The sequence below is a fragment of the Psittacula echo genome, assembly GCF_963264785.1.
Source record: "Psittacula echo genome assembly, chromosome: 8".
NCBI classification, from domain to species: domain Eukaryota; kingdom Metazoa; phylum Chordata; class Aves; order Psittaciformes; family Psittacidae; genus Psittacula; species Psittacula echo.
The window spans coordinates 570,154-584,515 of record NC_137744.1 but is presented as its reverse complement, the minus strand read 5'-3'; the positions used below and the strand labels follow the sequence as shown (position 1 = coordinate 584,515).

Sequence of the window (14,362 nt, the reverse complement as noted above, 5' to 3'; positions counted from 1 at the left end):
CCTGTATCTCCCCTGGGCCTGGTCGGAGGGCTGGGCTTGCAAGCTGCAGTCAGGGCTCCCCTGGAGCCGATGAAGGGGGTGCAGTGCCCTTGCCGGGCTGCTTTCAGCTCTGCTGAACCTCTCCCTGCAGCCCAGACTTCCCAGCAAACCCTGCCCTGGCTGTGCGAGGCTGCAGGAGGGCATGGAGCTCACACATGGCTGATCAGCACTGGCGTTGCTGCCATGGGACTCCCCTGCCCTCGCAGGCTCCTGCAGGCTCATCCAGCTCCAGGAACTGTGGGGCAACATGCTGGGGCAGCAGAGCAGGGCGGAATGTCCCAGGGGCAGCGAATGGGGCAGCCTCGGGGCCAAGGGCTGAGCTGCCTGCAGCCCTGCCATGGGGTCCCACTGCTCCCCCCCGAGCAGCTGTGGCTGTGCCGTGGGCTCAGGGGGACTCTGCCAGGGACAGAGCCTGCAGCTGCCCCTCAGGCCCCCCAAGCTCGGCCTCGTCCCGGCTCCCGTCCAGGGTCTCGGATCCCTCGAAGCAGCCCGAGTCCCGGGGAATGTCCCCTTTGGGCTCCGAGGATGATGGCTGCGTCTCGGAGCTGTTGCCTTCCTCAGGCTCACTGGCTGCTGGGGAGATGGGACACAGTGTTAGGCCAGGGCCGGTGCTGCTGGGGCTACCTGGCGCCGGGGTGGCTTCTGCCCCTTCTTCAGCTCTTACTGTCGTAATCCAGGAGGAGCTCTGCAGCCGTGAGCAGCTTGGCGCGGTGCTGGGGGTCCGTGATGTTCAGCTCATTGAGGTGAGCCTCCCGCAGCTCCTTGAAGTCCTCCAGGGTCTGGTACCCGTTCAGCAACAGGGTGGAGGTGTGCTCCTGTGGCAGCACCGCATGGGCTGAGCGTGACATGGGCTGAGTGTGGCACAGCTCCCAGCTCACTCTGGCTCATGGCTCTCTCTGCCTGGCCCTTGGTGCTGCCCACACAACTCCTGCCTCAGCACAGGACCACTGTGGCACTTGCCCGAGCACCAGCCAGAGGATCCCTCTGTGTGTGCCCCAGTGGTGCTCAGGCACAGGGTCAGGGACCCGCGGGGATGTGGGGACAGTGAAGGGCTTCTTGGGAGCAGAGGGGAGCGTGATCCTGCTGCAGCCCTGCTGCCCTGTCCCTTACCTGCAGGTTGATGCGCTCCAGCAGCTCATGTAGCGTCTTGGGCTTGAGCCGCTTGCTCTGGCCAGGGCTCCGGCTCTTGCGGGTGGGAGCTGCCTCCTCGGGGATGACGTCCACATAGATGAACTTGAAGGAGCCCACCCTGTTGTTGAGCAGCCCAGTCCAGGTGCCCATGGGTGGCTTCTTGATGATGCCGATGATGTCCCCTTTCTGTGCAGAGGGAAGTGGAGGTGAGGGTGGGCACAGGTCATGGATGGCTGGAGAGCATCCTCCCTAAGGGAGCCCCTACCCCTGCCCTCCAGCTCCCACCCTTGGGCCGCTCACCCGCAGCTTGAGTGAGTCCCTGTCGTAGGGGCTGGGTGTGAAGTCAGTGTGGACACGGGCCCGGCCACAGAAGGGGCCGGTGTAGGCTGTGCCAGGGCTGTCCTGCTGCTGGCTCCTGGGGCTGGGCTCCTCACTGCCCGTGGAGTGGCCAGAGCTGAGGCTGTGCCCTGCCAGTGCTGCACTAGAGCCAGGCTCACTGCTGAGGGGCGACTGCTCATCCTCCTCCATCTCCAGGTATGGCGCTGGCACCTTGTCATGGCTTGGCTCCTCCATGCTGCCGGCTGGGGACAGGGGGCACAGGGGCCCCTCCTCCTCCTCCTCCACGTCTCCCTGCTGGGGGGGACCAGGCTCAGGCCAAGGCAGGAGGAGCTGCACCCCCGCCCGGGGCCCTGCTCACCTTCCCCTCTGCCAGTGCCTTCACAGCCATCCTGCCCATCTTGCGGTTCATGGTGCGGGAGATGACGGCTCGCCACTTCTTGCTCAGCTTCATCCCGCTGCTCCGTGCAGCATCATTGGCGCTGGCACTGCTGGACTCATCCCTGGGGATCTGGCAGAAGGATGGAGAGTGAAGGCAGAGCCCTTGCCCCCCATCCCCACCCCAGGTGAAACTCAGATGGGTCACACAGGGCTGCAACACCCCAAATCCTGCCAGTGCTGGAAGCCCTGGGGCTGCTGCACGACATGGGGGTCACTGGCAGGACCAGGATTTTGGGGTAGGATGCTGTGAGCAGGGCTGTGCCAGGTGGGAATGCAAGGGACTCACCTTCTCCTCCAGGTTGAACTCGCTCTCGCTCAGCACAGGGGAGCTGACTTTGGCCTTGGCGAAGTCCTTAAAGCTGCTGGAGCGCTGGAGGGAGAGCTGGGGGGGGACGGGAGGAGTGAGGGGTCTCCCTGACCAGCTCCCACCCTTCCATCAGCAGCCGGGCCCTGACTGTGCCCAGGGCACTGCAGGTGCTTGAAGGGGTTTTGGCTGGCACAACATCTCCCTTCCTGCTGTGCCCCAAGAGTTGCTGGCAGTTTTGAGCCCCTGGGATGCGGGATGCAGCACCCGGCACTGCTCATGGTGCTCTTGTGGCTGCTTGGCACAGCTTTAGCTCCTGTTCTCAGCTCCTGAGGGCATCGCTGCTGCCATGCCCATGCTGTCATGTCCAGCTTCATCCCCAAAAGCTGCTCATGTTTTCTGCCTGCGAGCACCATCCCACTCCCTGCCAGCATTGCCAGCAACCTCAGTCCTGCCTTTGTGCCAAAGCTACTAAAGCGGGATTTAAATCTCAGCCCTGATGCAGCCCTCCCTCACTGCCTCTTCCGCCGTACCTTGGCTCTGCTCCCCTCATGTCTCCGGGCGCCTGCCCCATGTGGGAAGGGGTTTCCTGTGCTTGGAGCAGTGCCGGGGCCGGGTCCTCTCATCCCCGGGGGCCCAGCACCGGCTGCCAGTCCGCGGGAGCAAGCTGCGCTCCGCTCGGAGCACACACCGCAGAGCTGCTCTCGGCTCGACCGCAAGCGCAGCAATTTCCTTTCTGGGTCGCTCTGCCTGCGCCGGAGGCCCCGCTCAGTCCTGCCCAGGCACAGCCCCTCCTCCTCCTCCTCCTCCTCCTTTTTATCGACTCCGCCGAGCATCCTTTGTTACTTCGTTTTGTCGTTTTCTTCTAGAGGGCTGGCTCGGATGAGCGAGACCCGGCTCCATCCCCGCCGTGGCTGCCCAGTCTGTGCATCGGGTGCAGGAGATGGTGCTGGTTTGCCCCGCTCCCCACCAGCACCCTGGGGCAAACTGAACCCCTTGGGTCTCCCTGCTCCCTTCAGATAACACAGGTCCGTGCCCCGTGTCCCCCCCAGGCCTGGGGCTGGAGCTGGGAAGCAGGAGCAGCTGTGGGGAGCCTGGCATCGGGGCCATGGAGCTGGGACATGGCAGCGAGGGGGAAGTGAGAGCAGCGGCTGCGCGTGGGCAAGAGCAGGGGATGCCTGCGGGGCACCCCAGCACCCGGATGGGACCTTCACCCAGATATCCCCAGGGAGCTTCCCAGCATGGAGGAGCCACCATGGAGCGGGATGGATGCTGCCCACCAACAGCATCCCATGGGCAGGACCACAGCACCAGCTGCTCTCCCCCACTCTCCTCTGGAACTTGCTGTTGCCGACTCCAGCCCAACACAGCCTGGTGAGAGCTGAAGCACAGGCTGGTGCCAGATCCGAGGGGCTGGCCATGGCCCCCACCGGTGGCTCCAGGTGGAGTGGTGCGGGGTGATAGGGGGCCCTGCTGTGCCTGGGATCTGAGAGGCCACAGCGCTGGTGCCAGTGCTGCTAGTGGTCCTGGTGCTCGGTGCAGTGCTGCTGGAGGCAGTGGCCAATGCACATGATGAGCTGCAGCATCGTGCTGCGTCCACCGCAGACACCTTGGGGGCCGGCACCGCAGCCATCCTCACAGGAAACGCTGCCCATGCTGCAGGGATGGGGAGCTCTGCCCCCCAGCAGCACCCCACGGGTCCCACTGCCGACCACCATTGCTCCCATGTCAATACCAAGGGTCTGTGCATCCCGGCCGCGCATCCCACCATGCTGCAAGTGGGAGCAGGGCACTGGCCAAGTCCAGGACCACGTACCGGGGAGGCTGCAGTGGCCGACACTGAGGTCTGGCTCTGCTCCATAGCTGTCCCAGCCCCACGGCACCAGCACTCCCTGCCCAGCATCCCATGGGCAGCCCAGGCTCGGCTGGCGCAGGGCATGCAGGGACACCCGTGGGTGCCAAGGGCAGCCATGTCGCTGGCACTCACCTTTCTGTGTCCTGGCTCCTTGTCACCGGCGTTGGAGGGCTTGCGGCGCAGCATGGTGCTGTCCCGGGGGCAAGGGCACAGCGCTCGGGCAGTGCCTGGCACAGCACAAACTGGAGCACCGGGACCGGAGCCCAGAGGCACACAGGAAGCTGCCGATCACATGAGAGGGTGCTCGCTGCTCAGTGGGTGCGCAGGCAGGGTGTGCAGGAGGAAGGAAACCCTGCACGGAGCTGCTGCCCTGGCCGGGGCCCCAGCGTGGGGCAAGGCCTGCACCCTGTCACCCCCCGGCGGTGCTGCTGGTGGGCTCTGTGTTCCACACGCAAACGGTGAAGGACCCCAAACCTCTTCACCATGCCCACTTGGGCCACACCATGGCCAAGCCTGACTTGTGGCACTTGTTCCCGGCTGTTTCCTGCATCCACAGGTCCTCCCAGACAGGAACCAGTCCCAGATGGAATGTGCACATCAGCAGCGTGCTGCTGGCACCTGCAGGGCAGTGGGCATGGCTCCCTCAGCACCTTCTTGCTCCACTCCCTCCATCTCCTGTCCCAGGAGCTGGAACCTGCCCTGATCCTGCCTCCCTGCTGACTTGGCTGCCCCATGGCAGGGGCAGCTGGCATGGCAGGGTCACAGGAGTGGGGCTGGACCCAGCCTCATGACAGTGGGCACACAGGCTGCCAGCATGGACCAGAGCGCAGCAGTGTGCAAGCACCCACCGACATCATTCATGTTTAATCACCACCGAGCAAGAGAAAACAACAGGGGAAAGGGAAGTGAGCTGCTGCAGGAGGGGGCTGGTGCAGGGCCGTCAGAGCAGCCTCAGGCCTGCAGCCCTGGGAGCAGTGCAGACAGGAGCATGGTGAGGGCCAGCGTGCCCGTGGTGCTGGTGTCAGTGGTGGTAGCGGCTCCGCCCAGCGGGAAGGGCTCGGTGCTCCTCTGCAGCCAGTCGTACTCCTCCTGCAGCCGCTGCCGCTGCAGCTCCTGCCCCACGCGCGCCCGGATTCTCTCGTAGTAGGTGTTCAGGTAACGGACCTGCAGCCAGGCACCGCGGGGACTACAAGGGCTGCCCTGGCCAACTGCCCCCCACAGTGCGTCTGGATACCCCACGTCCCATCTGCAGCACCAGCCCCACCTGCAGACACCATTTCCCCTCTCCATCCACGCATCCATCCCTGCCACAGCCCCATTTACCCACCCCAATCTCCCCGTTTCCCACTACGTCCATCCTGCAGTCCCCTTTACCTGCCCTGTACCTCAGCCCCATGTTCCTGCTCCGCCCTCCTGCCACAAACACCCGGTACCTGCTCTGGAGACAGGAGGCTGATGTCCATTAGGTTGCGGTCATACGGCACGAGGGACACCACCTCAAAGGTCAGGAAGGGCTTCTCCCCACTCTGGTGCTGTGCAGAGAGGTGGTGTTGAGTGCCTCCAGCCCTGCCTTGGTGCCCCAGCACTGTGCCACCCCCAGGCCGGCCCCACTGCGGCACCTCGGTCTGTGCCTCCACCACGAGGGCGATGTCCTCAATGCGGATTCCAAACTCGCCATCCTGGTAGTACCCAGGCTCTGGGGGCCGGAAGGGGGCCTGGTGAGAGCTGAGCCCCAGCAGCTCCCCCAGTCCAGCCCTGAGTGGGGCTGAGCGTGGATACCTCCTGTGCAGAGCCCAAAGCACCTTTGGGCGCAGGGCACGTACCGATGGAGGTGAACATCCCGGCCGTCAGAGGCACGTTGTTGGACTGGAAGCCCACAGGCCCTGCAGAAGACATGGGGTGGTTACAGCTCCTGGGGACAGGGTGTGTTGTAGGGACACCCTGGCAAGGACCAAGATGTCACACAGGTGAGGACAATGTGGCTGCCACCACAAGGACCATGGGGCCACCCTGGCAAGGATGTCTGAGGCTGTGAGCAGCCCCAGATAAGCCCCTGTTCTCATCCCTGTTCTCCCCATGTCCCCAGCACCAGTGCTGAGGCTCCAGTCCCTACATTCGTGGACTGAGAGGAAGTTGCCGATGCCATGGCCGGTCCCATGGCCATAGTTGAGTCCCACGTTCCAGAGTGGCCGGCGGGCGAAGGACTCTATGACTCTCCCTGGAATGACAACGTGGAATGGGGGCGTGTGCTGATGGGGACCCCCCCATCCTCATCCTCCTCATGTCCAGAGGGCCTGGGCATGGCCAGGCTGGCCAGCTTCTGGCTCAGCGCCTACCGGCCGTGTTGGGTGGGAAGACAAGGCGGGACAGGTCGATGTTGCCCATCAGCACCCGGGTGTAGGCTTCCTGCGGGGGGCACAGCGGGGGGCTGAGCATCACAGTGCCCAGACCCTCCCTGCCGGCACATCCAGCCCTGGCTGGGACATTGGTACTGGGCACCAGGGAGGGGTCCTTTCTAGTACCTTCTGGAGTGGGGTTGGCGTCCCCCAGTGCACTGTCCGTGTGATGTCTGTTGTCCCGTCCCTGCAAGGGCAGGGATGTGATGGGGGTGATGCAGTCCCTGTGCTGGCTTTGGGCCCCCTGGCACCGCCCTGCGCTGGGGGCATGGGGAGGGATGGGGATGCAGAGCTGGAACACGCACAGGTATTGCCCTCCTGTGTCCACGAGGTACATCTCATCCACAGAGAGCCGCCGGCTGCTTCCGTTGGAGGGGCTGTGAAGGGAAGTGGATCAAAGCGCTCTGTTCCAGCTGCCCCCACCACGCTGCTGCTGTCAGCCCTGGTACCTGTAGTGTGCCAGGGCGGCATTGAGCCCGCTGGCGGAGATGGACTGGAAGCTGGGCCCACGGCTGTGTTCCTGTGCTCTGGAAGGTGGCAGGGAGGGTGGTGCTGCAGGTCCCCGGGTGCCTCACACCAGGCAGGGGGGACCGTGGCAGCAGCACTGACCGGCGGAGTGCGTCCATGCGCTGAGCCCCCGAGAACTCGTCCACCTCCCCCCGTGGGACCGCCTTCTCCAGCCACAGCAGGTACTGGATCACAGCCACCGCGTCCCGGACCTGGGCATCAGTGAGGGGACATTGGCACTCGCTTACCCCCACCTCTCCTCGGGGCTGTGGGGACTGGAACAGCCCTTACATGAGCGGCTCGCAGCAGATCCTGCTCCTTGGTGTTTTTCACAGCCTTGGCCAGCATGACAGGGGAGTAGCTGTCCTCCAGCAGCTTCTCCTGCAAGAGCAGGCTGGGGTGGCACCAGCTCCCCGTACCCCAGGGAAGGCCGCGCTGCATCCCCACGGTTCGGTGGCGCTGGACCACCCCTGAGACCGGCAGCACTCACATCACCCATGGCCGGACTCATTGGCACTGCCACCACGGGCACACGGCCATGACCCACCTGAGGGATGAGGCTGTAGAGGCCGTACGTGGTGTACTCGGTGCCCAGCCACACGGTGACGTTGCCCTGCACGTACTGGCGGAGGTGGTCCGGTGCCTGCCCGTACTCCTGCAGCTCCACGCAGAGTGGCCCCGGGCAGCCGGCCCGCAGGGAGCTCCGCGCCGCCGCCGCCAGCCGCCGCTCCCCCACGAACAGGCTGGTGATGGGTGGATGGGGGGGGACAGCCGAGGGGACACCCTGGTCCCCCCAGAACTGGCCGTGTGGGACATGCTGGGGGGCTCATAGGGGACACTGGGGTGGGAAAGGGGGGTGCTGCACCCTAGAGGGGGCTGGGATGGGGGCCTTGACCTGAGGCTTCCAAGGGACAGTCAGTGGGGCTGGGGGCTGCAGGATGTGGTGGGCTCTGGGGAAAGGGGAGCTGGGCTGAAGGGAGGGTCCCATAGGTGCTGCAAGGGAAGAAGGGTGGGTGCTGAGCCCTGTCCATGTCCTGTGCCTGCAGGGAGATGCTGCCCACCTTATGCTTGTGTTGGTCAGGAGGGTGTAGGAGTAGAAGACAGGGTTGTAGGGGATGTCATCACCACGGAGGTTGAAGAGCCCTGACAGGAACAAGACCTCCAAGCCTCCACCTGCTGGCTGCCTTCCCATCCCCAGGGCTCAGAGCCCATTGCACCCGCCATGGCACCCACCACGGCACCTACCACAGCACCTACCTTGGCACCCACAACAGCACGTGCCACGGCACCCACAACAGCACCCAACATATGACCCACACAGCACCCACCATGGGACCCACACAGCACCCACCATGGCACCCATTACGGCACCCACCACAGACCCCACCATGGCACCCATCATGGCACTGCAGCTACTCACAGGCCGTCTCCTCCAGCCCTGACAGCAGCACGGCTGTGGGATGCCGGACGTGCTGCTCCATCTCCTGCCGGATCCGTGCCACCTTCTCCTGCCAGCTGCTCCCTGGGACAGGAGGGAATGTCTCAGCACAGGGCTACCCACAGCGCCAGGGCCCAGCACAGCCCAGCAGCACCGGTGCTCGTACCAGTGAACTCCTCTGGGAGGCTGTAGATCTCACTGGAGGCTGCTGCGGGTCTCTGGTCACCCCACACCTGGTCCACCAGGTTGGTCTCGATGGGGAGCAGGATCCTGCCGGAGCCTTGCAGGGCTTGTCTGTAGCTGTTCCAGGTGTCTGAGGGGGGGAGCAGCTCTTGGTGGGCTCAAATCCACTCCCAGGAGCTGCCCGAACATGAGCAGGGTCACCCCAACCCTACCGATGGAGAAGAGGAAAGGGTCTAGGCTGATGTTTCCCCCAACAGGAACCGTTTCCAGGATCCACATCCCGATGGACTCAATCCAGGCTGCAGGAGGGAGGCGGGTAACACCAGATAAGGCTGGCGGCCCCTGGGGTTTGGGGGAGCAGCAGCCCCAGCCTGCCCTCACTGACTTGTCCTCTGCAGCTCCCAGTTGCAGTCCAGCTGCCGCTCTGCCTGTGTCCAGTACCGGCTGTCGGTCCACAGCGCAGCCTTGTCCTGTGTCACCACGCCAGTGCCTGCAACAGGAGAGGGGATCAGGCGTCACCTGCGCCCCCTCTACAGGCAGATGTTGGGACCCCCAGGGATCCCCAGCCCAACCTCTGGTGTGGAGCGAGATCGTCACAGAACCAGACTGGGTTGGGTTGGAAGGGACCTTAAAGCTCATCCAGCTCCAACCCCCTGCCACGGGCAGGGACCCCTTCCACTAGAGCAGGTTGCTCCAAGCCCCTGTGTCCAACCTGGCCTTGAACACTGCCAGGGATGGGGCAGCCACAGCTTCTCTGGGCACCCTGTGCCAGTGCCTCAGCACCCTCACAGGGAAGAGCTTCTGCCTAAGAGCTCAGCTCAGTCTCCCCTCTGGCAGGTTAAAGCCATTCCCCTTGTCCTGTCCCTACAGGCCCTTGTCCCAAGCCCCTCTCCAGGTTTCCTGCAGCCCCTTTAGGCACTGGAGCTGCTCTAAGGTCTCCCCTTCAGGAGCCTTCTCTTCCCTAGGCTGACCCAGCCCAGCTCTCTCAGCCTGGCTCCGGAGCAGAGCGGCTCCAGACCTCACAGCATTCCTGTGGCCTCCCCGGGGATCCCCACGGATGAGGAGCAGCCATGCTGATGGGGCTGCTCTCACCTGCAGAGCCGGTGAAGCCGGTCAGCCAGCCCAGCCGGGCGTCCCGCGCCGAGATGTACTCGTTCTGAGTCAGGAGCGGAGCCGTGAGAGGCGGCCGCCAGCACCAGCAGCAGTGGCGGGTCTGGTGCCCGTGTCCCAGCCTGTTCCTGCCTTACCATGTGCGCATCTGTGGCGGGCACCATGTAGGCCTGCACACCGAGGGCCCGCATGGCGCCCCGCAGAGCCGTCACCCTCGCCGTGGTGTCAGTGGCCGTCGGGGGAAGGTACTGGTGGCGCAAGGGGACATGAGCTGCGTCAGTGGGGCCGGGGTGCCCCATGCTGGGTGTCCCAGGGACAGGGCAGGCTGGGCTCACCGGAGGGTCCGTGGAGCAGTCACGGATGTCAGTCCTGGTGTTGGCAGCCTTTGGCAGCCGGGCTGTGGCACAGCCTGGAACACGGGAACACCCGTGCTGCAGCTGTCACCCTTGTCCCCAGCCTGAGGACCCAGCTGGCATCTGCAGGAACCAGCGGCTCCAGCCCCAGGGACAGTGGGTGAAAGCAATGCTCTTGTCCAGCTCAAGAGCAAGTAGATGCTCCTGGAGCAGGCAGAGCCTAGGGATAGGCTGGGGAGGGGCTGGGGGTGGTGGGATCCTCACGAGGAGTGGACAGTGCCCATCGTGCCCAGGAGCTGGGGAGGGGGTTGGCAGGAGCCAGCCCTGAGGGTTCCGGTGCTGGGACTGCTGGAGGAGCTGCCCGGCAGCCCTGGCCATGCCCCACAGCAGGACCTGGCCTCTCCCCGGTGCTGCTGGGTGTCCAGTGCCATCAGCAGCACCACCTTGCCCCGAGCTCTTCATCTCTTGCACCGCTGCAGCCGTGGGCAGGGACCTTGTTCTTCACCTCAGGCCAGTGTCACGGGGCAGTGGGTCACCCTTAGCATTGTGTGGCCTTGGGCACTTGGTCTCCATCCCCTGGGAGCTGCTCTTTTACCTGTCACCTCCCCAGGGCTCATCCCTGAGGTCAGGCAGGTTTAGCCCCTCTCTGCAGCCCCCCTGCCCAAAGGCTCCCTAAGGACAAACCCACCCTTCCTTCACCCAGCTGTGGCTGCAACTGCTGCAGAGCACCCAACACCCCTCACAGATTGGTTCCTAGCATGTGTCAGCCCTGGGTGAGCCCCCCCAGCTCCCAGCCCCCCGCGGTACCATGGAGCAGGAGCAGCCAGGCTGGGATCCACTGCGGGGGGCGCATGGCTGCGGGAAGGGCACGATTCCTCAGTGGAGTGCCCTGAGTGACAGGTCCCTCCTCCTGCGCCTTTGTCCCCAGGGTGAAGGATGCAGGATGGGAGGGACATGGCCTGGGAAATGGGAGGTTGTTGTCCTGGGCATTGACAGTGAATTCTGCTGCTAAATAAAAGCAAACAGCAAAATCAGCACAAAGTCCAAAGATCCTCCAGGAGCAGAGGTGGGGCTGTGCCAGCTCAGCTGCCTGTGGGGAACTCTTCTCCCATGTCCCCAGAAACCTCTGTCCCCTGGAGCCACTGAGAGCTGATGGAGGTCCCTGGGTAGGGGGCAGATGAGTCCCCAAGCTTGCCTTCCTCCTTATCTCCTGCTGCTCTAGTGCAAGGTGTCCCTGCCTGTAGCAGAGCGTTGGAACTGAATGAGCTTTAAGGTCCCTTCCGACCCAAACCAGTCTGTGGTTCTATGATTCTATAGCATGGAGCAGTGCAGAGCATCGTCCATGGTCCTCCTTCTCCACCAGGTCACTGAGGGGTGCAGAGCATCTTCTGGTCATGCTATGGTGGTCCCCAGCCCAGTGCCCAGTGACAACCCAAGGCTGGAGCTGGCTGAGACTGGGGAATGCAGGGGGAACCCCACAGCAATTGCTGAACGCTGTGCCATGGCTGGGGGCTCGGCTCCATGAGGTGACTGTGCGGTGACTGTGTGGTGACTGGTGTGTCACCACAGCGACTGTCACCGGGATCCCACTCACCACGAGGTGGCACCAGGACTGCGCTGCGGAGCTCACAGACCCCTGTGCCCTGTCTTGTCCTTCTGTGTCTCTGTCCTGTCCCCTGTCCCTGTCTCGTGTCCACCCTCCCGGTCCCACCACAGCTCCGGTGCAGCGCTGTGGGGCCGGTGACAGCAAATCCTGGTGATCCCACTGCCATCCTGTTCCTGCTGAGTCCTGGCATGCTCATGTCACGAATGCTCTCCATCCATTTGAGCCTGGCATCATTCTCCTGTCTCTGCTTAGAGGACCCCAGGAGGGGTCAAGGGGGATCCCCTGTTCCATTGGCCCGGATGGGGACATGCAGGGTGACACCAAACTGCCTCTGTGATGCAGTTGCTGTGGTGATGGTCAGGCAGCGCTTTGCTGCATCCTGCTAATTAGTGTGATGTGTTAATGATGTGTCCATACATGGTCCTTCCTGGCTCTGCTGCCCTGCCTGCTGCACTGGGCCATGGCTCCGCATGGGGACAGGGGTGTCCCCACACCCCTTTATTCCCAATTGCTGAGCTTGATACCATCCCCTCCCACGTCCAAGGGATGGGGCTAAGGCTGGTGTGTCCATCCCCATGGGTACAGTGTCAGTGTGAGTCCTGCAGCTACACATCCTTCTTCTTCCTCCTCTTATTCCTCTTCTTCCTCCTCTTCCCTCATCTCTTGGGGGTGTCACGGGCCATCCCGGCCCCCCAGGGCCGTCCTAGACCAGGCAGCGTCAACAGGACGAGGCTCTTCTCATCAGTGCCGTGCGTCCGGTGGGGCCCTTCCCTCCCGCGGGAGGTTTCCTCGAAGACGAGCGGGAGGAAGGCTTTGGGGGACATCCTCCCTTTGTGGGCTATTGTTGGCCTTCCGTCACCTGCACAGCCACGGGGTGACTCAGGCCGGGGTGACGCGCCCGGCAAACAGGACGTGGCGGAGGAGGAGGGTGCCGGCGCAGGAATGCGGAAGCAGCGGTGGCACCAGCACCGGGATGTGGTGATGATCCTGCCCCTGCCCGCCCTGGGGATGGGGTGTGTCCAGAGGGTCCCCTCTGCACCCAGGGTCTGGCAGCTGCCCTTCAGGGGTGAGGGTGCTGGACCCCGTGAGCTGGGCCCCTGCTGAGGGTGCTGGTGGGGACCCTACAACACACCAGCACCTTGGCTGGGCTGCAGTGGTGGTGGTGGTGGTGCCAAGCAGGACTGGGAGAGGCACAGAGGATGTCCTTCTTTCTGCAGAGATGTGCAGGGTCACAGCATGGTCCCCACACCTCCCCCTGTAGCCCCTCTTACAGCACCCCCAGCCCATCCTGCAGTGTGGCACAATCATCCCAGATGAGGACAGGGAGAGGTCATTCCCCCATGGCAGGGGCTTGGAACTTGATGGTTGGTCCTTTCCAACCCAAACCATTCTATGATTCTATGATTCACCAATATCATGGGCAAACCAAGCTGACTTGGGGAAATGAATTCAATTTATCACCAACAGAATCACAGGAGGATAATGAGAAATAAAAGCTAAATCTCAAAGCACCTTCCCCTAAACTCTCCCTCCTTCCCAGGCCCATCTTCATTTGCAGCTTTCTCTACCTCCTCCCTACAGCTGTGCAGAGGGATGGGGAATGGGTGTTGTAGTCAGTTCATCACATGTTGTCTCTGCTGCTCCTCCCTCCTCACACTCTTCCCCTGCTCCAATGTGGAGCCTCTCTCCATGGCCTTCTCCAATGTGAGTCCTTCCTGTGTGCTGCAGTTCTTCATGAACTGCTCCAGTGAGGGTCCCTTCCATGGGTGCATCCTTCAGGAACAGAGGGCTCCGGCGTGGGGTCCTCCCTGGGCTGCAGGTGGGGATCTGTTCTATACGGACCTTCCCAGGCTGCAGGGGCATATCCTGCCACACGACTGTCTGCACCACGGCTGCAGGTGGAGATCTGCTGCTTCATGGCCAGCAGCAGGTCCGTCTTGGATCTGTCTGCATTGGCTCCATCCATGGGGGAAGCTTCCAGCAGCTTCTCATGGAAGCCACCCTGTCCCCCCCATCAACCAAACCCTTTCACATGGACCCAGCACATCCCTGTACCAACACTCCCCCATTATGCACCTTCCCAGGGGACTCCCATGGACCTGGAGGAGCCACTGTCTGGTGGCTGGCCTTGCAGAGCCCCTCCAGTGCCCGGGTTGTGCTGCGGTTGTCACCACATCACCATGTCACCATGTCAGGCCTTGGTACAGAAGGTTTCATGTTGTGCCCCGACTGCCCCCTCCCTGCGGCCAACTCTCAGCCCCAAATCCCCAGGGGATGGCACTTGGGGTCCTGGCTGCCAGGGTAACGGAAGGAGACAGTCACAACGAGGGTCGAGCATCCCCAAACCCCCTGCAAGGTCTGGGGTGGCTGAAGGGTGATGATGTCCTGCCACAGTGTGGGTCTCTATGGCCTCACTCACCACAACACCAGCACGGTGCCAGAGGCTGCACTAGCAGCCCGCAGCCTGCAGCTCCCCTACCTCTGTGCATGGTGCTGTGTATGGGTGCCCTGGCAGAGGGGTTTTGTGTCCTCTCATCGCCCCCCGGCAGTGGCTGGATGACCTGGGGGGTGGCGGAGGGGTGCAGGTGAACCCCTCTGATGGGGGACTGCAGGACAGGGGCTACCGGTGGGGTGGGCATGGGGGGTGCCAAGGCAGCCTCCTG

General features: G+C 63.5%; 2 protein-coding genes across 2 annotated transcripts; both read right to left on the bottom strand.

Moving 5' to 3' along the window:
- Positions 1-313: 313 nt before the first annotated feature.
- SASH3 (SAM and SH3 domain containing 3) lies at positions 314-3,087 on the bottom strand (the record flags this gene model as incomplete). Its single annotated transcript, XM_080624872.1, has 7 exons — positions 314-612; positions 704-854; positions 1,150-1,356; positions 1,471-1,800; positions 1,868-2,017; positions 2,234-2,377; positions 2,785-3,087. 7 exons carry the CDS (start codon positions 3,085-3,087, stop codon positions 425-427), a joined length of 1,473 nt encoding a protein of 490 aa, XP_080480998.1. The 3' UTR covers positions 314-424.
- A 1,970-nt stretch (positions 3,088-5,057) lies between these two features.
- Positions 5,058-10,946, bottom strand: XPNPEP2 (X-prolyl aminopeptidase 2; the record flags this gene model as incomplete). The annotated part of the gene is made up of 20 exons (XM_080624914.1): positions 5,058-5,270; positions 5,540-5,802; positions 5,930-5,989; positions 6,220-6,324; positions 6,443-6,512; positions 6,629-6,689; positions 6,808-6,879; positions 6,952-7,029; positions 7,112-7,221; positions 7,301-7,390; positions 7,557-7,752; positions 8,071-8,152; positions 8,430-8,531; positions 8,614-8,760; positions 8,843-8,929; positions 9,016-9,120; positions 9,723-9,786; positions 9,878-9,988; positions 10,076-10,149; positions 10,901-10,946. 20 exons carry the CDS (start codon positions 10,944-10,946, stop codon positions 5,058-5,060), a joined length of 2,136 nt encoding a protein of 711 aa, XP_080481040.1.
- Between the last annotated feature and the right edge of the window lie 3,416 nt (positions 10,947-14,362).